The sequence below is a fragment of the Oncorhynchus kisutch genome, linkage group LG17 (genome assembly GCF_002021735.2).
Source record: "Oncorhynchus kisutch isolate 150728-3 linkage group LG17, Okis_V2, whole genome shotgun sequence".
NCBI lineage: Eukaryota > Metazoa > Chordata > Actinopteri > Salmoniformes > Salmonidae > Oncorhynchus > Oncorhynchus kisutch.
Window position 1 is genome coordinate 22192206 of NC_034190.2, and position 23957 is coordinate 22216162.

General features: G+C 42.5%; 1 protein-coding gene and 1 non-coding gene across 2 annotated transcripts in view; both read right to left on the minus strand.

Moving 5' to 3' along the window:
- Positions 1-267: 267 nt before the first annotated feature.
- Positions 268-342, minus strand: trnaa-ugc (transfer RNA alanine (anticodon UGC)). Its single transcript has one exon. It is a non-coding gene; the product is annotated as a tRNA-Ala (tRNA).
- A 641-nt stretch (positions 343-983) lies between these two features.
- LOC109908627 (E3 ubiquitin-protein ligase TRIM71) overlaps positions 984-23957 on the minus strand; it is a 47204-nt gene continuing 24230 nt past the window's right edge. The window contains exons 2-9 of the mRNA XM_031793294.1: positions 22522-22689; positions 18123-18257; positions 11266-11370; positions 11000-11137; positions 10423-10758; positions 9526-9687; positions 9168-9362; positions 984-7784 (exon numbers count right to left, since the gene is read on the minus strand). Coding sequence (XP_031649154.1) covers positions 7266-7784; positions 9168-9362; positions 9526-9687; positions 10423-10758; positions 11000-11137; positions 11266-11370; positions 18123-18257; positions 22522-22689 — 1758 coding nt within the window. The 3' untranslated portion in view covers positions 984-7265. The remainder of the gene's footprint in view (positions 7785-9167; positions 9363-9525; positions 9688-10422; positions 10759-10999; positions 11138-11265; positions 11371-18122; positions 18258-22521; positions 22690-23957) is intronic.

The window sequence follows — 23957 nt, forward strand, 5'->3', positions numbered from 1 at the left end:
TCATGCAACAACATTGATAGGAGATTTGTGCAACAACAAAAAAATCCAGTTATACACAAGTATTTCAGGATTTAGCCCTAATTTAGCCCAAATCCTTGATTTGAGGATGGGAATTCACATATCCTGCAACTTCCCCTTTCTCCACTAGGGGGCACAGTGTACAACATGTACATTCCACTAAATGTTTTAATTACTGTCATTTAGCAGACACGTATCCAGTGTGACTTACAGTAGTGAGGTCATATATTTTAATACCTTTATTCATACTGATCCCCGTGGGAATCGAACCCACAACCCTGGCGTTGCAAGCGCCATGCTCAACCGACTGAGCCACACGGGACCTGGATGCTAGTTTGATGGATGACGGTCTACTCCGCTGCACCATCAGAGTTCTAGAAGCCCAATGTTCCTTTCTATTCTTGTTTTCCAAGAACTCCACTAAATCAGTTACATATATGAGCATTTCCCAAAAGCTTTCTGAATGGAGATACAGGAAAAAAGGAATGGTTTATACATGACTGTGCGAGAGAGAGAGAGAGAGATGAGATTAGTAGCACAGCCTACATACATCCATAATAATATGACCTTGAACGCATGCACCAGAGTTCAAGGATCGCTTCGAACAAGAATGATACTAACTCTTACACAACGTAGGGGCTCGGTTGAGTTGATGAGATTTCTGTCTTCATTTTGAGCAAAACATTTTTTTAGACAACTGCAAACCAAGGAGTTGGTCCGATGTGGTCATTGTCCTCCCCGTTGCTTCAGGAACAATATAGGTGCAATAGAGGGCACAAGAGGAAATGTATCTCCATTGCCTTCATTTCTCTCCAAAAGGGGTGAGATTCCTCCATGAGTGTTTGTGATGAAGGATATTGTTTAATTATAATAAACAATAAATAATCATAACAATGGTCAAACTTTCTCACTTAATCATGAGATAGCTTGCAATTTATGAGAAAAAAAAGAGCTCCAGACAGAAATCAAAGAAATACAAGTTTATTTAAGTGTAAACCAAATAACTGCATAGGAAACGTTTAAAGTCCACAGAAGACAGAGTGTAGCAGGTAACCGATATATTATAGTCTACTTTGCCATATTTAGACTGAAGACCTGACATCGGCACTTCCACACCAACCACAGTGTGAAAGGGGGAAACACACAAACGCACACAGGTATGCGCATGCACATACACACACGAAAGTACACCAACACAAAACACTCATGGATGTGCGCCCCCCCCACACACACACACATATAGAAGCGCCAGCAGCACCCATCTAAACTTGGCTGGTCCCTGCCTTCCTCCTACCTCGTGGACTGAGAGGAGAATACATTCAGTGGATTTCTGTTCAACAACACGATGCAGCGCACAAACACACACACACTACCTGCCTGCACACAGGATACAGGACAGAACAGGGTAAAACAATTTTAAGACACGGCCACTTCTCTAGCCGATAACTCCTTGTTTTATCTAGACTACTTGTTAGGACAGCTCCTTGTTAAATGCTGTGATGTTGAATTAGCTGTGCATTACTAAGCCCTGGAGGAATAGGCGTACAGAGAGTCTAAGTGTTAATAAACTGAGATTCTTAAAGATGCCATATTGTCACAAAAGCTCCATGACAGTAACATTCTAAATTGCAACTCAGTGGAACATCATTGGCATGGAATATTGGATGACAATGTGGCATCCGTTCTAATTCTCCAGACTCTGATTGGTTGGTAGTACAGTATCAGTCCTGTCCTGTGTTCCTGCTAGCAACGGATTGGGTGTGATCGAAAATCAACATGAACTCCCAACAAACCCTTTTCTTAAAAAAAAATACATTCCAAAAGGGTCGCAGAGAGTCGTGTGGTCTGGAGTATTTGTCCTTTTGTGTTAATCAAACAATTGAAAAATGAAACAAAAATAAAACATGAAAATAAAAGAGTACATTTGAGGGAGATTATCTATAAAGCCCCCCAAAAATTATACGGTTCTTTTCCAGATTGAAAACTAATGTGTACTATGCTAAACGGACACACACATAGAACTTTTGGTCGCGTTCCAGCCCGTCTTTACCACAGTCGTGCTGCACATCTCACAAAGCCTGTAGAGGTGTTTAAAAGCACAGGAACCATATAGAAATCTCATCGTTTGCACAGCGCGAATGCAAAACAAGAATGTCCTGAAACGTGACCAATGAGACCAGTACTGAGGTCATAACAGAAAGGTTCACTACATTATCACAAGGGGGGACATGTTTCACTGTGACACCCGCATCACTGGGGAGACATGTTACACTGTGACACCCACAGGGTAGGGACATAGAACTACCTGAGTTTCTTTTCTTTTTTATCTTTCAATTTTTTTTCATATTTTTATTTTCTTTAAAGATGATACAATCATTGACAGAGGTCTAAGACCTTGTAGACTTTCCAGCTGGTGCAGTTTCACTTTTAAAAACGTCTCTTCTTTTTCTTTTCTCTTAATGCTAAGAGAGGCCTGAAACAAAATGGTGGACAGAACCACACGGGCCAATAAAACCCCCGCCCAACAGGAGTACAGGTGACCAATCACATCCTCTGAAGACATCACCACACTTCCCGGATATCATTGAGGGGGAATCAAGCGATTCTAGCGATGCTAGGCAGCTAAACTTGTCAATAAACCTAGCTTCTTTTCACAGATAGTGTATGAGGTTGCAAAAAACACTACAGGAGGGGGGGGGGGGGGGGGGTTAAAAAAAGCTGACTGTGCAGCTTTACAAGTTGTTGTTGTACTAACTGGCTCTGCTACATCTCTGTTTTAAGGGATGGCGAGTTGAGCTGTTTTTTTTCCCATCTCAGGATTCAAGACATGGCCAGTCGAGCACTGATTGGCTTCTGCAGAGCCTCTTGGTTATAGGAAATACATTCGCAAAGGTCAAAAGGTTAAATACATCCAATGTACTCCTAACACACACACATCTTTGGCTATATAATCATGATAAAATCATCCAGATTCAGTAACCCACCCATCTGAGTTTACAACACCCATTTATCTGTGAGACGTTGTTTCACTGTAGAGAATTTTGAAAGAATGCAACAAATGGAAAATAAAAACAATGAACAAAACAGTTTAAAATACATGTTTTTCCTCTTTAAGAGTGAAGACCTAAGGATCTTAAAGATAGAATTTCCTGCAACTTAATTTAAAAAAAAGATTGATTTCCTGCAACTTAATTTAAAAAAAGATTGATGCAGACTACACATTTCATATAGTAATACTGAAACCCATCGACAGATCATATCGGTGAAGCGGTTGTGGGTTCTAAGCAGCAGGGTCTGGGGACTCCAACTCACTTGCCCTTTAATGTGCTAACGTCTCCACTGTATTAACATGTACTAAACAGGCTTATTAATGTGAAATAAACATCTTATTCACTCAATGTGTTCCTATACACCACAGTTTTGCATTGTCAAAGAGTTTGACTTTTACACTCATCTCAAAATAATATTACTATCCTCCTCAACCAACACTACGCTAACTCTAAAGTCCACACTTGTAAATGTTCTTACTGAGGAGAAATGGTGTATTGTGCTGCAATTAGAGGTCGTTCTTGTACATCTAAGGGGAGTAAGATGGAGGTCCTAACTCTTTAGAGAGAACACTCCCTCTCCCGCTAACGCATGGCAACAAATGACAAGGGGTATCTTACATGATCATGTGCCTCTGACATCACTAAGACTCTAAGGCCAATCAGCCAACAGTGACATCACAATCACTCTCACTGTTGGACAATCAGGTTACAGCTCTGCTGATCTGCAAAATGAGGTAAAGCAAAAGGGGGCCAGCCCCCCTAAGTGCATCCAATCAAAGCACAGGGATCTGTCCCCAACTGCTTTGATTCGCTAAACACATATCTAGGATATAATGGTCCAATGACATTCTCCATCTATGACAGTGTCATTCTGATGCCAACTCCATTTGGCACCAAACTCTCACAGATATCTTTTTGGCACAATTCTCAGATCTGCATTATTTGGTTTCTCCATATGATTAAAAGGCATAATTCACCACACTTCTAAACAACCCACTCATGGACACAGTGTGAAGAGAAGGCCATTTGTAACTTGTAATTTCAAATTAAATGGAGATCTTTGGTCTGACAGGTGAGGTGACATGTATTAAATTGTGAGTTGAGGTAAAAGTAACATGAGGTATGTTAAAAACTAAAGTAAAGTGAAACTAAGGTATACAGTCCATAAGAGAGACTTTATGTTTATAAGTTACTAGTCAACATACTTGAGAGGTAGGCCTATTGTGTACTGTATGTAACATGAGGCATTTCAAGTGTGAGGTCAAATGTGTGCTGAGGTATATTTGCAAAATTACATTTGTATGTTGATGAGGTCTGAGAATGTAGGTTCTGTAACAGTATGTATATGCTGGTTGAGGTAGGCTACATTAGAATTGAGATACACATGAGTAAATGTGAGGAATATGAAAGTTGAGGTATATATATGTTGAGGTAAATGAAGAGATGTGTAAGTTGATGCAAATTAGGATGGAAAGTGCAGGCCTACTCTTTCCTCTGAGGTAAGAAGTTCAGTCAGGGACCCACTAATAGCGCCCATACCGCTAGGCTAGGATATGCTAAGGGAGTGGCTAACTTTACAAGGGAAAGGGGTATTTACAACCCCTCTAACAGTTCCACCTCAGAGGTGATAAATCAGGAATCTGTTAGCACTCAATGGTTGTGTAGGCTGAGATGCTAATGCTAATAAGGGATGCTAGTTATGAGTCATATGAGTTATGAGTCAGTGTCACGTTAACATAGGTGGTGATGCTAGACTGAAATCACACACAGATACTCTTTGGTTGCTGTGCGATATGGTCTGGTTTCAGACCTTTCTACAACGTTCTCCTCAGACGTGGGCCTGAAAAGTACTTCAAAATCAAAGCTACATAAACCTATTGAGTTTTATATGGCTGGGATTCTTGTCTCAACAGGAAGTTATAGTACTGTGTGAATGTTAATAATATTTCACCACAGTTGGCCCTATATTCCTCTTCTCCCCACCTGACTGTCATTGACAGTGCTTTGAATGCATCTTTTTGGTGAGAGTTGGAGGGTTTTAGACCTCCAACACTAATGATTAAACAACAAACTGTGTCTTTCAATTTGTAGTTCTTTAGATGCCAAACCTACAGGTGGCCATTGTGCAGAAATTCTATCTTTGGTTGACTCCACTAGCTGGGCTCTATATACCTCCATCTTTTGGAGGTCAGGTCCCAGATTCACAAAACACTTCTTACGCAAAAACTTAAGAAGCTTCTTAAGAAAGAAAATAAGAAGTTCATAAGATAGTTCGTAAGTGCAATTCCTCAACAATATCTTAAGATGTAATGATTTTCTTACGAACTTCTCAAATATCTTCTTACAAATCTTAAGATGTTTGTTGCTAGGGAACCATTTTAGCTATCTAGCTAGCAATTGCAATCATGTTAGCATATTTCTTACTGAGATTACTGTTCTAAAATATGTTCTTGGGTTTAAAATAATCAATTCTGAAACTTTCAGATTAAGTTTGTGAGTGAATTAAACATGTTCAATTGCTTTTTAGATTTTCTTCTCTCACGGCCCTGAGTTTAAGACAATGGTTTAAAAACAGTTCCAATAACTTTTTTTATGCACGTGCTCCGGAACACTCGCTCTCTCCAGCATTCCAGACTGGAAGTTAATAAATAGGGAGGGGCTTTGCAGTGACATCACAAGGGGATTAGATTCAATTCTAGGCCCCAAGAGCAAATCGGAATGCCCCACAAATCAACACACAATCCAACCCTGATCTCTTATTAGCTCTCACTGTTGTCGGTCACGTCCTGTGGACAGTTACTCAAGATGCTCTCTTTATGGAGGCATCGTTCTCCACCTGCATCATTCACAACAAGATGTCACTCCGACACGATTCCTAATCAATAACTGATACAACATCCTGATAACTCCAGATAAACTTCTAAAATATTTTGGTGGGCCCTCTGTTTCAGAGTAGACAAACACTCTTTTTTTTTTACATTTTCATTATTTTTCTTATACTGTATATAGATCCAGCATGCTTTGCTTAATCAATCATGAACATATTCCTGTAATACTTTGATGCCTGACTGGGGAATCAACAATAGTCAATTGATAATAGGATCATTTGGGACAGCAGGGACAATCTCCCCACAACAACGACTACCTCGTGATTCCAACCAATTATCAAACTGCATCTGTCCCAGCTCCGCTGCGATCTATAATCAATAAACTAGTAAAGCTTAAAGGAGATTCTTCTGATTCTACTGATCAGTTTTACCTCAACATCAGTCTCCTCCTGTGGCTTGAGCTAACTAACTAACTAATTAACTAACTAACGCTGAATCAGTCTAAACAGGCTTGGCATTACATAAAACCCTCTCTTCTTCTTTTGACAGTGCCATGACACTACACATTGAGAGATGAGGGGGCAATTCTAAACAGAGATTTACTAACTAACAAGCTACCCTAAATCTAGATAACATCAAATGACACCACTGAACGCTCTAGACTACACTACACTACAGGTCAGGTCGGGCTTCTATAACCAGATCTAAACATGCAGCGTAGAACTACAGCATCCGAGTGTCTCAGCAACAAAACACATTACCCAAGATGCACAGCATGAATCCTATTAATCCTGTGCAAATATATATATATATAAAAAAAACATTTTTATGTTGTTCTTTAAATAAAATTCAGTATTGAGGTAGACTTTCTTTTCTTCTTTGTAAAACTTGACGGACTAGACCTCTGCTCGGAGAGTGTGAGTACATTCATAAAGAACTAGATGAGGTAGGTGGTGGAGCAGTGGGTTCAATATTTCAAGAAAAAGTGAGAAAAGTCCCTGAGATGGCGATTTGAGGAGAGTTTAGCGAGAGAGCTTTGAGCAGTTGCGATAGAAAAAATAGAAATTACGGATCTCTTTTTTTGTCACTTTCACTAATGATTATCAATCATCTTAGTGGTCCCCTTTGTCATACAGTATACCACAATCTGAAGCTAAATGTAAAGAAATACAAACAATAATCAACAAATCCGTTTTCCCTTAATTTCGTAATAAAGTATTTCCGCCTGCTCTGTTCATCTCTCTGTTTTAACTGTCCTCTCTGTGTGTCTGTCTGTTGATTCCTCCTCTCTTTTATTTCCTCCCAAACTGAGAAACAGAGAGCAAAAAAAGAAAGAAAAAGAAAGAAAGCAAAAAGTTATTAGAACTCTTCAAAACTTGAGGATGCGGTTGTTTCCAAAATCGACGACCACGATGACTCCGTCAGGCGTCACGGCAACACCGGAGGGGCGGTCCATCTGTCCAAAGCCACTCCCTTGCATACCAAATTTACATAAGAAGTTCCCGTTGGGCTCGAATACCTGCACCCGGTGGTTCCTCGAGTCAGCCACGATGATCCGGTTCTCCTGGTCCACAGCCACACCCTGCGGACGCAGGAACTGACCGTTACCGGTTCCCTCTGAGCCCAAGAACCGGGCAGACTGGCAGTCCGGCCGGATCACCAGCAGACGATGGTTGTTGAAGTCGGTGACGACCAGGTGGTCCTCGTGGTTGAAGGCGACGCCGCGCGGTGAGTCAAAGTGTTTCCACAGAGCGCCCTCAAAGCCGTACTTGTTGATGAAGGACCCATCAGGGCCAAAGAGCTGGACACGGTGGTTCCTGGTGTCAGAGACCAGTATCTTCCCTGCAGAATTCACCGCCACATCCCAGGGGTAGTTGAACTGCCCGTTCTACAATAGAGTAGAGTAGAATATCATTATTAGTTCAGCTCTAAAGTTTGTGTGTATATACTGTAAATAAGAGAGTGTGTGTGCGTGTGTGTGTGTGTGTGTGTGTGTGTGTGAGAGACTGATTTCCCTATCCCATCTGGACAAGAGGAATACATGTGTAAGAATGCTGTTCACTGACTATATCTCGGCATTCAACAACATAGTACCCGCCAAGCTCATCATTAAGCTCGAGGCCCTGGGTCTGAACCCCGCCCTGTGCAACTGGGTCCTGGACTTCCTGACGGGCCGCCCCCAGGTGGAGAAGGTAGGAAACAACACGTCCACTTCGCAGATCCTCATCACTGGGGCCCCACAAGGATGCGTGCTCAGCCCCCTCCTTTACTCCCTGTTCACCCATGACTGCGTGGCCATGCATGCCTCCAACTCAATCATCAAGTTTGCAGACAACCCAGCATTATTAGGCCTGTATACCAACAATGACAACACAGACTACAGGGAGGCGAGGGCCCTGGGAGTGTGGTGCCAGGAAAATAACCTCTCACCCAACGTCAACAAAACTAAGAAGCTGATCATGGACTTCAGGAAACAGCAGAGGGAGCACCCCCCCCATCCACATTGACGGGACCGCAGTGGAGAAGGTGGAAAGATTCAAGTTCCTCGGCATACACATCACTGACAACCGGAAATGGTCCACCCACACAGACAGTGTGGTGAAGAAGGCGCAACAGCACCTCTTCAACCTCAGGAGGCTGAAGAAATTTGTCTTGGCACCTAAAACCCTCACAAACTTTTACAGATGCAAAATTGAGAGCATCTTATCGGGTTGTATCACCGCCTGGTACGGCAACTGCACCGCCCTGTGCGGTTTGCCCAACGCATCACCGGGGGTAAGCTACCTGACCTCCAGGACACCTACAGCCCCGATGTCACAGGAAGGCCAAAAAGATCATCAAGGACAACAACCACCCGAGCCACGAGAGACTTAAAAACAGCTTATATCTCAAGGCCATCAGACTGTTAAATAGCCATCACTAGCACATTAGAGGCTGCTGCCCTATATATACTTTAATAACGGAACACTAGTCACCTTAATAATGTTTACATATTTTGTATTACTCATCTCATATGTATATACAGTATTATATCCTATTCTCATGTCTTAGTCTATGCCGCTCTGACATTGCTCGTCCAAATATTTATATATCCTTAATTCCATTCCTTTAATTTTGATTGTGTGTATTGTTAGATATTACTTGTTAGATATTACTGCACTGTTGGAGCTAGAAACACAAGCATTTCGCTACACCCACAATAACATCTGCTAAACATGTATATGTGACAAATAACATTTGATTTGGATTTTATTTGATTGAGAGTTTCTACCTTAGTGCCCTTCTCGCCAAACTTGAGCATGAACTGCCCGTCGAAAGTGAACACCTGCACGCGGTGGTTGTCTTTGTCCGCTACGATGATCCGGCGTTGGCTGTCGCATGCCACGCCCGCTGGACGGTCAAACTGACCGGGGCGAGAACCCAGGGAGCCAAACTTGTGGTAGAAGGCACCGCACGGTTTAAAGATCTGGATGATAGGAGTAGTAGCAGAAGGACATTTTTTTGTTTTACTTGATATTAGGTTGCCACTGTACACATAATCCTTCAGCTCTCACTATAGAAACAACATTTCTCCTTAGGATTACAGCTGACACCAAACCAATCCACGACATGAAATGAATGAAACCCACCTGTACGCGGTTGTTACTGCGGTCGGCCACGACCACGTATCCCTCCTTGTCCACGCTGATCCCCCAGGGGCGACACAGCTGCCCCTCCCCCTCCCCCTCACCACCGAATGCAGACACCGGGGACCCCAGGGCACCATAGCTCCGCCCAGACTTCACCAGCACCTTAGAACACAGGCAGGGAGAATGTTAACATTCTATCTTAACATTCTACATTACTTCTGCAATGTTAAAGTTGAATTATTCTATTGTTGCTTAAGACAGGGGTTCCCCAACTTTTTCACTCAGGCCCAACTCCCAGCATTGGGGAACATACCAGCCCCCCCTGTGTGCGCGCACATGAGCCACGTCTATTTCTATGGGAACAAGCACGGTTCATGATACATACGGTTCACACCCCTCTTGTTGGCAGAGAGGACCGTATGCAGGTTTAAAGCTTTTTTCCTGCAATTCTACACATTTTATTATGGGGTGCAGAGAAAATGTTGCAATTTTAAAGCTCATTTTCTTGCATCTTGCAATTGTATACATTTTGCCATGTCTAATGTGTATTCATGTGATATTTGAGAGACTCAAATATTACTACAAAATTATATGGGTTAAAAAACCTAGCTAAAAAATGTTAGCTGACATGGGCTATTTGATCTGGACATTTCTGACAGGTTATAAATAGCTCTCTGAGGTCTGACATGTCTGACATGACAAGAGGAACTGATGATGCACTGCCCAATTTCGAAAATGACTGTTGTGCATTCTACTATTACAACTTTCAAGAGTAAGTTGAAAGACGGAATGAGTTCCTTAAAAAAAAGGCACGCCCCACAGTTTGGGAACCACTGGCTTAAGATGGTGATATATATTATTTGGTTGTTGTAACTAAAACAATAATATACAATTTACCTTAAAGGGGCTACCCATGATGTGCTGGTTACAGACCAGCACTGACACCAGATATTCTCCCTCTGCTTTGGGCAGATAGCTGACTGTGTAGGACCCGTTCAGGTGGTCACACACCTCGGCAGCCGACAGGTTACCATCCACTGCTGCCATCACTACTGCTGACACCGCGTCACCGCCCGAGAGGCGGGGCTCCCCGTCATGGTCGTAGCCAATCACGGTGAAGGATGCAGGCTTGCCGCGGAGTGCGGTCTTTAGGCCATCTCCATGAGCTTTGGTGACGGTAGCGAACGCTCCGCTACTGATCAGCCCCATGGACTGGATGGCTATGTACAGGGCCTGGGAGAGATAATAATGATATCATATCAATAATATGGATGAGTGGATACAGAAAAATTATGTACAAGAAATTGGCAGACAAGTCAATAATTTCATTAGTCCAAAGAGACCAGAAATTTGGCAACAGTGTTGTACTATTACTGTAACAGTCAATAACATTGGCTCAGAGTGCACAGAGAGCCCACATGTCTCTAACCCCTCTCCTCTGGTCAGGGGGAGTGAACATAATGCGGTTATTTACCTGGTCTGGAGGCATGAACATGAACCTGTCGTCTTCCTGTGGCTGCAGCAGGCCTCTGAGAGACTTGAGCTCCTGGATCTGGGTCAGCATGCGCTCTCTGGCCAGCAGCACGTCCAGGTGACGGCCCTCGTCGAGCACCTGATGTTAAGTTATGAAGTCAGGAGACACAGACACCATATAATGACTTTAATGCCTTTGGACATTGTATTTAAAACTTGGTCGCCTTGCACCCCTCCCTGTAGGGGGACATGCAACTTCTCCCATACCTGAGTGACGGCTGCAATGGTGCTGTCCAGCTTGGTCAGGTTCTGATGCAGCTTCTCTACCTGCAGGTACAGAGACTTGGCTTTCAGCTGGCGGATCTTCTCAACCTGGTAGAGGGGGTAGAGGGAACAGGAGAGGGGAGGGAGGGAACAGGAGAGGGGAGGGAGGGAACAGGAGAGGGGGTAGAGGGAACAGGAGAGGGAGGGAACAGGAGAGGGGAGGGAGGGAACAGGAGAGGGGAGGGAGGGAACAGGAGAGGGGGTAGAGGGAACAGGAGAGGGGAGGGAGGGAACAGGAGAGGGGAGGGAGGGTGGGAGAAGGGTAAAGAGAGAGATTCATTCATTGGGTAAGGGCAACCTCCAGTAGTGTGAAAATGGTTTTGCTCTCAATCAGGGGTATGATTTACTGCATATATATTTTATGGATAGGGATAGCAACAGAATGACATACCTAGAGTAGAAAAGAGGAGAGATATTATCTCGACTTCATTTCTCAACTCCTAATATTGAGTAAATGACACTCATTGAAGCTAATTACACTAACATAGGCTTTGAAAAATCACCCGCAAGAACCAGTCGCAGCAATTATTATTTTTATTTATTTATTTTACCCTTATTTTACCAGGTAAGTTGACTGAGAAAACATTCTCATTTACAGCAATGGTCTGGGGAATAGTTACAGGGGAGAGGAGGATGAATGAGCCAATTGGAAATTGGGGATGATTAGGTGACCATGAGTGCAGCTGGCTTTTGGTAAGCTTTCTTGACTTGAACATACATTTTTGCCCACATGACAAACCTTTTTTTAACCAGCTAAACAGCTGCTCTTAGCAAAAATATATTTGGAGTTGCCTTTCTAGCCAAAATGGCTATGTTAGAGTTTATACTTCCTCTTGCGTCAAAATAATGAAAAGCTATTTACCAAATCTATAAATTTTAAAATGTTGATTACTTCTCCTTGCCATTATCATTCATCTGGTGAGAAGGCAATACATACAGGTTTGCCTGGGTGGGGGTCCCTGGGCAAGAAGAGGTTGAAGACCGCTGCTCTAAATGATTGGTTTCCCTGAGTAGCTGGTTTGCCTGGGCAGGGATCCCTGGGTAGCTAGTTTGCCTGGATGGGGGGTCTCTGGGCAAGAAATGTTTGAAGACCCCTGCTCTAAATGACAAAAAGTGTAGAATGTAAATCAGTATACAGATTATAGTGACCTGTGGAACACATGCACACCTTTCAAACCAAGACGTTTTCCCATTATCTTCAGCATCCTGACATCTCTTTACTAATGAAAGGTATTGCCGCCAACCGACCTAGTCATGATTGTGGTAAAGTTCTGCCTACGGCTTAGTATGAAATGGAGTCGTAATGCCGAGGCAAAATTGGCACGCACTACGCTCTCGATGGTTGCTAGGCAGCGCCCGTTACTACTGTATTCCTACCAGTTCTAAACTTTGCACGGCATGTCACTTCACCCATCTCTTTGTATAGCCCACCACATGCACTGTTTTCTTAACCACAACTGGATGGATCAATAAAGAATTACTGCGGGATGAATATCACTGATGAAAATATTGAAATAAAGTGGGCTAATGCAAATACAGGCATTAAATTGTTGCTTACTCCAAAAGTCATCCAATTGTTACAATACATTTCAAGCAATAGCCTACCAGTGTGTGTTCAACTATTTCAGAACCGTTTTATTCTGCTTTGAGACAAGCGTGGGGACTCGTTTTGATAAATCCATCACTGGAATCTCCAATTGGATATTGGTTACGCTACAACTAGGCTGTGGAAATGTTAGCTAAGTTGAGGTAAGTGCTGCTCATCAGAACATTTTTCCAGCATGTTATGTAGCTTATCGAGTGGATTATTTTGCTCTTCACTCTGTCGCTTAGTAACCTAGGACTACTCTCAACCAAAAACCTGTGACTTGTCTTAATCATCAATGTGATTTTGTTTCACTGAATGTCCGTCTGTATATTTGGTTAATTCTCTGGCTGGGAAAATATCTATCGCTGATCAGAAACATTTAGCATGCAATAATGTAGCCTAAATCAAGTGTAGGTCTATTATTTTGATCGGTCGTGTATAGGCAACTTCAAAATCCCGCAGAGGTTGTGAAATATGAACACTAGACGCACATGCTTTTGAAAATATAGATTGCTATTGTGTTCTATTGGTATCTCGATGATGCTTCTACATCTGCATTGCTTGCTGTTCTGGGGTTTAGGCTGATGTAAAAAGGGCTTTATAAATACATTTGATTTGATTGAATGTAAGACCCTACGCCCGCTCCCAAACAAAGCTGAGTAAGAGTAGGAAAGAGATGAAAGGTGTATCAAAGACGCATGGGCTTGCCTTGGGTTCGGTTTCACAGATTGTCGTGACGTTATGTGGGGGAAATATTATTTGTATTTGTTCTGGTATATTTTATTATATTCTTAGCCTACTATAAAACATGTATGTTGACTGTGATCAGTGTAAAGTAAACATGATTTAAAGTACTACTTAAGTAGTTTTATTGGGTATCTTTACTATTTATATCATTGACAAATGTTACTTTACTACATTCCTAAACAAGATGATGTACTTTTTACTCCATACATTTTCTCTGACACCCAGAAGTAGTCGTTACATTTTGAATGCTTATCAGGACAGAAAATGGTCCAATTCGCACACTTATCAAGAGAATATCCCTGGGCATCCCTACTGCTTCTGATTTGGCGGACTCACTAAACACAAATGCTTTGCTTTTAAATTATGTCTGAGTGTTGGCTATCCGTAAATAAAACATTTAATAAATAAATTGTGCCGTCTGATTTGCTTAATATAAGCGATTTAAAAATGATTCATACTTTTACTTTTGATAATTAAGTATATATTAGCAACTACATAAAATGTTTATACTTAAGTATATTTAAAACACAATTGTTCTGGCCCCTGTAGTTGGGTTTGAGTTTGATTAGGCTATCGTGTTATTCCATTGTTGACCACTTGGGGGCCACTATCCTGTGTTGATGTGTGTTGTTAGTTTAATAGCTAAATCCTGTAGAATAAAAATGGTCTACATTCCAAAATGGTGAAAGTCACATTGTGGAGCTGCAGACATTATGAAACTCCATCCTTCTTGCTATCATGTTGTAGAAGCATTGCCTGTAAGTCAAATTAATCATAACATATTTGGCATTCAACGCATGATGATATTTTGTATGAATGGTCGTTTTTAATGAGATTCATGAATCTTCTTGATAGCCACATGGATATCTGTTCAGTGCATTTGATCTTGTCATGTCTTGGGGAATCATTTACATCCGATTTAATGCATAATGCTGAATATTTCTGTGTTCATGAGCATGTATACAAATACATGCTGTGTTATAATTGAGTCATTTTCTTATAAGGTATCTTTACTTTTACTCAAGTATGAGAATTGAGTACTTTTTCCCACCACTGACTGTGATCAGGGGAGCCTAACTGTGTCCTGTCCGTTTAACGAACAAAATAACTATTGATTTCATGGGCATTGCGGAGCCATGTAGCCTATAGGCTTCACACACCAGAAACATCATCAAACTCAAAATTCTATTCTTTTGAAAATACATTTTATTAGTAATGTTTCTTAGGACCTGCCTAAACTAATGAATGATGGATTTCTTTGTGATTGTGTACATTCAATGATTTGAGTAAAATAGGCATCCACCCACATCGGCCCACTCTCTTCCCAGTCCTATATGACCCGGCATGGGCACGGGAGACATAAAAGGGGTCATGTGGTAAAAATGGGACTGTAGGAATTGGGCTCTAAAAAACTGCAGATTTTTTGTTTTGTTTACAGGCAACATACCGTAAAGTCTGTAAAGGGTAATACAGTGACATTACTGACCGACTGAAAAGACCATTCAACAGAGGAATGGGGGAGGGGGGTAATAACATTACTACACAAAACTTAACAAAAGGCCAACCTCTTCCTATGTTAAAGAGAAGGACTAAACCCCCAGCCGGTCTGGTTCTATGTTAAATAGAGCCTTTTAGCAGAGACAAAGGAGGCTCTAAAAGAGAGAGGGGGTCTTTGTTAGGCCCTGTTGGAAGTAGAAGTGTGGTTTGAATCAGGGATAATCCTGTTATGGAGACGGGAGGAGCCCCCAACCTGGATCTTTCTGTCTCACACACACAGACTTGCACACACATGCGTGCACAATTAATGGTTAAACCACACAATAGAAATCTCACTATCTCCTCTTTAGGTGTACTCATTCTCCCTCCCTCACTCATGCACGCGCACTCACACACACAAAAGACTGCTTAGATTTCTAAGAGAAGGAGCGAGTGTGTGTGTGTGTGAGTGTAACGGGGTTAGCCTTTAATGACTTTATCAGGAGAGAAAAGTGAAGCTGGGTTCTGTGGGTATATATGAGGGCTTTAAAGAGAGAACAAGGTAAGTGAAAACCTCCTCTATTATCTTCTGACCTCACACACACAAGCTGGGCGATATGGACAAAAATCTATATCGCAATAAATTGCCTGAATTTATGCGATAAACCAGATTTAAAAAACTACTACTACTACTACTAGTTTGATGGTTGTAGCCATAAATTGGCCCAACAATCACCCATATTAGCAAACGTATTTATTTTAAATGTCACATTTCTCTAGTATAGGCTACTTATCGTGGCTACTCAATGAACGATATCAGCAAAATGCCGATAAGGGATCCTTTAAGGTCATTTACGGTTTATCGTCCCAGGTCTAACATGCGCGGACACAAACGCCGTCAGCAGCTGTAGCTTTTAATGCTGCTAGAGGAAGGCTATGAGTAAAGGTTGGTTTTAATGGTAGACTGGTGAGGATCAGGTTAAAGCTATGGGTCCACACCTGACAGGTTGAAACATGAAGGGTGTGTGTGCGTGTGGCAGGCCAGCAAGTGTCCTTTTGAATATATGATTAAAACCATGATCTCCTCTCGCCAGCCCCTAAACCTTTCGAACACACAACCAAACATACCCGCTCACACAAATATGAGTATTCTGCATATTAAAAGGTCTTAAAAAAATATCTACTTGATATTCATCATCTCCAGCACAACCCCAAATGTGTAAATAGCAATTAGTAAGCAAGGCGTACTCATAATTGGTTAAAATCACATAATGTATACCGATTATGTTGTTGGAAACATTTATCTTCCTTTATCTTTTTTTCTACAAAACATAGAAACATGCCATTTTCACATATGTTGATGGTGGTGCTGAAGATGATGAATACGAAGATAAAAATGGTTGCATTTCCCTTTAAATCAAATCATATTTTCCTTTAACTTGTATGTGAGAATGTGCATATGTTACCACTGGCTCTCTGGGTTTCACATGAGTTGATATATCTTATTATTGAGCTCCAACAGCAGCCCATTTTTATTCTAAATCCAAGACTTCTTCTTCAGAGTCAGATAGAGTTGTGTATCAGAGTCTGGAGATACTGGGTACAGCTTACTCGGTTTGTTATTGAATCTTCAATGGGTCAGGTTTCAGTCTGCATTTAGGCCAGGTAAAGAGAGAGGTTCGTAAACACTGGCTGAGTCAAACACACACACAAAGCACTAGTAAAGTCGTAAGTCATGTGGGTGGACAGGGAGAATTAGGTCCCCGCTTCCTGGTTCTGAGGCCTGTGGCCACATGGTCATACCTGTGTCAGGCAACACGTGTAAAAATCCAACATACCACACCTCACATTCCAGCTACATGCAAATACTCCCCTACACCGTTAGGTGGGTATGCAGACATGTAGAACCAAACATGTAGAACCAGTGTCTAGAGGTGTGAACAGATTCCCAACAGTGGTGGCTGCTGAGGGGAGGACGGCTCATAACAATGACTGGAACGGAGCAAATGGAATGGCATGGCATCAAACACATGGAAACCATGTTTTTGATGTATTTGATACCATTCCACTCCAGCCAATACCACGAGCCTGTCCTCCCTAATTAAGGTGCCAACAACCTCCTGTGATTCCCACTTCATAACATGTCTACTGTAGAAACACACCTTTTTGTTTAAAACAGGTCAGTCAAACAGTGACTGAACACCCGTCAAACCAGCTCTCTAACCATGTAAACTAGAGAGAAAGAGAAGGAGGGAGAGAGAGAGAGGGAGAGAGAGAGAGGGAGAAAGAGAGAGAGAGAGAGAGAGGGAGAGAGAGAGAGAGAGAGAAGACAGACACACAGAGACAGACACACAGACACACAGAGAAAGACACACAGACACAGAGACAGACACACAGAGACACAGAGACAGACACACAGAGACAGACACACAGACACACAGAGAAAGACACACAGACACACAGAGAAAGACACACAGACACAGAGACAGACACACAGACACAGAGACAGACACACAGAGACACAGAGACAGACACACAGAGACACAGAGACAGACACACAGAGACACAGAGACAGACACACAGAGACAGACACACAGAGACAGACACACAGAGACAGACACACAGAGACAGACACACAGAGACACAGAGACAGACACACAGAGACACAGAGACAGACACACAGAGACAGACACACAGAGACAGACACACAGAGACAGACACACAGAGACAGACACACAGAGACACAGACACACAGAGACAGACACACAGAGACAGACACACAGAGACACAGACACACAGAGACACACAGAGACAGACACACAGACACACAGAGACAGACACACAGAGACAGACACACAGAGACACACAGAGACAGACACACAGAGACACACACACAGAGACAGACACACAGAGACAGACACACAGACACACAGAGACACACAGAGACAGACACACAGAGACACACAGATGGAGAAAAGAAAAGACTTACCCTCCAGAGTAGCTGACACTCTCTCTCCTCCAGGGCTTTCTTGTGTCTGATCATGATGTTCTTCACCTCTGTCTGAACCACCTTGGCCTTGATCTCTACCTGCTCCACTATGGCCTGGGCTTTCTCCATACTCAGCTAGAACAGGGGAACATGATAGGGTTAGAAATATCATACAACACCGCTGGACTTGCCTCATTCTCAAATGAAGAAGAACCAACAAGGTCATAAATAGCACACTTCTTCATATACTCAGCTACAGCAGAGGTAATAGACTATAACAGGGGGTTTGAACAATCACACACCTCCTCCTGGTTGGTCCAATATCAACTACATCATGCAGGAAACAGGAAGTGGCTAGGAGATATGATTGAAAGGTGTAATCCGCAGTTAAAACAATAACAAAGTGTTCAGTAAAAAGCTGAGGGATGTAAACGCTCTCAAAAGCATAGACAAAGCTGTAGATGCTAGGACTGAGCATCCATGCTATCAAAAGTATAGATTTAACAATTTTATGAGGCTATACAATGTTGGTTTACATTTACTTTGTTTACAAACGTTGGAGTAAAACAATCCAATATTTTGAGTTCTGATGGGGTATGACAGCTGAACTAAGCTCATGAAGCATTTATTTATTTGTTATATCAAGAATCATTGGGGTACATATCATTAATTTATAAGTCCAAAAATGGATGTAGCAACTGCAGTGCCTGTTTAAAGACACTCTATGACACATCATCACCCTCTTATGTGACAAGGCACCTGCTCTGTTATGACATACTAAAATACAGGAAATAGACAGGACACAGGATATCTGGTGGTCAGGAATAGCACATAACCTCACACAACACAATGACACTACATCCCTCCTAACATTGCTGGTAGTTCCCAACTCTTTCTCAACATGAGCAGTGGCCTTTGAAGTCGAAGAGTGAGTAAAAAGATATGAAGTAGTAGAGGGAGTAGTGTCACATTGACCACCATGTTGTTCTCACTCTATATGAGGGGAAGTGATGTAGTGGTAAAAAATCAGAGAAATAGTTGGGTAAACACTTATTGCCGTTCACTGTGAGTAAAGTAATGCTTCCTATATTTCCAATGCATTTTTCCGCAAAAGGTAGGTAAACGCTAGCGCCAAATACAAAAGATGTGTAAAAAGCATTTACCCTCCACTTTTTTACCCATTTACCCTCACCACTGATGAGGGGTTACATTTTAAAGGAAACTGCATAAATGTTAAAATAGTGTGGTAAAAATCGTCAAGGGGACCTAATGGAAAATGTATGGAAAATCATTTTCAAACACATTCAATTCTATATTACTGGTATACACTGAGTATGCCAAACATTGGGAACACATTCCTAACATTGAGTTGCACCCCCCAATTTTGCCCTCAGAACAACCTCAATGGACAAGGTCTCTAAAGCATTCCACAGGGATGCTGGCCCATGTTGACTCCAATGTTTCCCACAGTTGTGTCCAGTTGACTGGAAGTCCTTTGGGTGGTGGACCATTCTTGATACACATAGGAAACTGTTGAGTGTGAAAAACCCAGCAGCGTTGCAGTTCTCGACACAAACCGGTGCGCCTAGCACATACTACCATACCCCTTTCAAAGGCACTTAAATTTATTGTCTTGCCCATTTACCCTCCACATACACAATCCATCAATAAGCTTTCACATAGATTCCCCTGGTCAGTCGATGTCATGGAAAGAGCAGGTGTCCTTAATAGCTTTCACCTGGATTCACCTGGTCAGTCTATGTCATGGAAATAGCAGGTGTCCTTAATGTTTTGTATATTGTTAGTCATTTATGTCTCTCTCTCTCTCCCTCCCTCCATTTATTTCCCCCCCTCTCCTTATTCTTCCCCCTCTGTTTATCACTCTTTTCCTCCACTCTCTCCCCCTTTATCAGTCTGTACCTCTCCCTTCATTTGGGGGGTCAGGGGTGATTTGGACCTCACACTGTTGGGGGGGAAGGGCTCTTTTGTGACATCACCAGGAGTGGGGTGTCAAAGGTCACCTAAATCCCCCTGAGGTCATTGACCCCTGATCCATGGCTAAAGACCCACACCCTGGGGAACAAAGCCTGACAGCAGGGTCCTTTCTTCTCCCGCTGGCCGTTTGGGACGGGCAGCTAAAGGTTCAGCTATATCAGGACCCCTGGAGACAACAGCAGGAAGGGAGGAGGGGAATGGCTTCATCAATACTGACAGAGAAAGAGAGGGGGGAAGAGAGAAGGGGAGAATGAGAGAGCAAGAGAGTAATAGGAGAGAGAGAGGGAGATTTAGGACTAATTGTAAGCTCAAATGCGTAACTCAAATGACATTGAATTAATGAACTGGGAGATACAGTATGTGGTCCTTGTCCTGTGTGGCTCAGTTGGTAGTGCTTGGCACTTGCAACGCTAGGGTTGTGGGTTCAATTCCCACAGGGGACCAGTATGAAAATGTATGCACGCACTACTGTAAGTTGCTCTGGATAAGAGTGTCTGCTAAATAACAGAAATATATATTTCATGTAAAATGTATTCAACTGTTAAGCATTGATATGGCTGATCATGGTATATGTAGCCAATACAGCAGCAGCTTGGGACACAGGAGGTCAAATTGACCAATCAGAAAGCAACGTAAGGCAGCTCCGGCCAACCAGCAGGTCACAAGTCCAGGGTCGGAGGTCAGAGGAGATAATGGATGTGGAGTGGGCAAAACTATTCTGGTACAGAGGTGGTGTCTGTATCAGGATATAAAGAGAGGGACTAGTTGTAGAGTGACAATAATGTGGACTCTTCTTATGACGTACATAACATAACCTTGGCTTGCTGGACTAGATAGTGTTTCAGGGTTATGCTCAGTCCTGACCAGATTAAAGCCAGGTGTACACGACACGATGTCGGCCCCGGTGTAGCTGTCCCAGACAAGTGTTTGAGATTGGAGACAAAATCCCCATGTCGTTGCCTACTCGGTGCGAACGACGCTCGTTTAATGAGACGCAATCTGAGGGCTACAGATCTCATCTTTGATGTCCCAATATTTTCAAACACGTTTGATTTTATCGACACAAAATTTGCAATACTCTTGTAGCGTGAGATCTGCAAAGACACGTTTTGAGAACGGTAATCAGACATAGCCAAAGAGAGCTCGCCCGAGAAGAAACCAGTGAGATGATGACATTGTTTTGCATCACCCAGAATGTGTAGACTCTCGAGCAGGGGCCATGACTACTACTAGTATGCGTTTGTACTTGCCAATGTGTCAAATCGTTACAGCTCTGAAGTTCACAAGCCATGTTGTTCAATTCAAAATGTTAGCTAGATATTACAACTCTGTATGGCAAGCGTGAATGTCTGACTGAAAATATTTCCCAGGCTGCTTTGAGCCACAGCTCGTCTAATCTCATCATCACATCATTGTTTTACAACCAAGTGAAGAATCTTGTAGTGATAGGAACAGACCCCTGTCTGTTCCACATTGTTCAGTGTGGAATGAATAGAATACTATTTATGTGTAAAAGTTTTGACCGTTCTAATATATACATTTTTTAAAATGATTATTATGTGTGTTGTTTATCTTATTATTGCTAGGTATTACTGCCCTGTTGGCGCTAGAAACACAAGCATTTCGCTGCACCTGCGATAACATCTGCAAATCTATGTATGTACACGACCAATAAAATTGGATACCATTTTTCTCAGTCTCAGAGCCAGCTGCTTGTCAGTGAACACGTGGCTGTGTGGGAGGACATGGGTATCAACACCATGGCTGACTAGATACTATCTAGCATAATCAGTAACACCCATCTTCTCTCCCTTCCTCCGTCTTACCCGTCTCCCCTTATACTCCCCTCTTTTTTCACCCCCTCTCTTCCCCTCCCCTTGTCCTGCTTTACCTTCCCTCTTCTCATCCTCCCCATCTCACCTCCTCCCCCTCACTTCCTCTCTTTCACATGCGTAACTTGCGTAAATGCCATTCTCTGCCCTCCCCTCCTCTCCTCCCCCTATCCACTCCCTCCCCTTTGACCCCCAGTCCTATCCCCTACCCCCGTCACCCCAGGCAACCCACCCCCTCCCAGGGCCAGCTGGCTATGTCTAACCCCATGCTACAGTGATAGGAGTGTGTGGGTGATATGCAGATTATCCCACATTTCTAAACTGGTGCTGTGACAAAAACAACCCTGCACATTGACTCGGTACCGGTACCTCCTGTATGTAGCCTCATTATTGTTCTTTTTATTGTGTTCCTTTTTTTACAACTTTTTTTTGTGTGAATATTCTCTTAAATTCTCAAAACTGCATGGTTGGTTAAGGGCTTGTAAAGTAAGCATTTCACGGTAAGGCTGTATTTGGCACGTGACAAATAAAATAGGATTTATTCGATTTGACACACACACGCAGACACTCACCTGTACAGCCTGTCTTCCTTGCTGTGCGTCGGCCAGTAGCTGGATGGTGATGGCTCTGGAGTCCTGGACAGCATCCTGTAGATAGACAAAGCTGTGGCCCACGTGTCTGCCCACGCTACACTCCCTACAGATCGGCACCGAGCACGTCTCACAGAAAAACAGAAACACCTAGACGAGAGAGGGAGAGAGTTCATTAAATCATGCTATCAAAACATGATCAAATATATAATATATCGTTTTCTAAACGGGTTAAGTGCTTTAATATGGTACGCATTAATTGTCATGGTGAGTGTAAGAGATCAGACACCATTGGGAGATGTTTTTTCATTGACTATGAGGTGTGTTGACATGTAAATGCTGCAGTTTGATTGAACACATCTCCTGATCCTCCTCAGGCTCAGAGGGCTGACAGTGAGATAAGACAGGGCTATATGGGGCTTTATGGATCAATACACCAATAAGAAGGGTTAGTACACACACGTACACACACATAAGCTTATATTTGGTTTCAAGAAACTGACTCACTAAGTGAAAACTTCCAAAAAGATCTGATCATAACAAAATCATAACTGATCATAACAAAATGCATTGATACATCTATAATTTCAACACATTGAATTATATTTAAATATAATATTGAAAAAATGATTTAATGCTGACTCATTGATAGTCACACGTAACCATTAGAATTACCCCAAACTGCTATACACTGTGATTGGTAACAAAAGACTAATTAAATATGCGCTGAGCGACAAATCCCAGAGCGACAGGGATCAATGTTGTCCAATGTGAGTAGAGCGGAGGGGGGTGGGAACAGCAATCAATCCATCAATAATGGCTACGGTCCCAGGGGAGGCATGATATAATGACTCACACACACACTTTACTTTATGCTGCTCCTTTCCTTTTATCCTCTGCTCCATCCCTCTCTTTTCCTCCACCAGCCCCTCCACACCTCCCCCCACCCCCCTTCTTCAACCTCTCCAAGGGGAGGGCAGAACAAAAGGATGGAATGCAGCTGCGTATAGATGGAGGGGTGAGGGTCAGACAGGAGAGAAAGTCTTCCATCTCCAACCAATGAGCTGAATCATCCTGGTCATTAGATCCTAAAACACATCTGCTCTTCACTCTTCTTATCATGTTGTTTTTCCTTTCCTTTTTTCAAAGACATCAGATAGATTGGACTAACTCAAAAATGACTGATGTTTCAATATGGAGGAAAAACCAACAGAATTGAGCATTCAGCATTCCTTTAATTACATATTCTAATTGATCATTAGACACACAAAATAAAGTTTTGCTTTTCTGGGAAGAGACAGAAACTGTCTGAAGGATTTTGACCATTGTTGTGTCAAGCATGGCTGCGATGTTGAGATGAGACTTACAGAGAGAACAGTGGTGTCATGTTTTCACTGTAGATAGATTACATGGCCAGC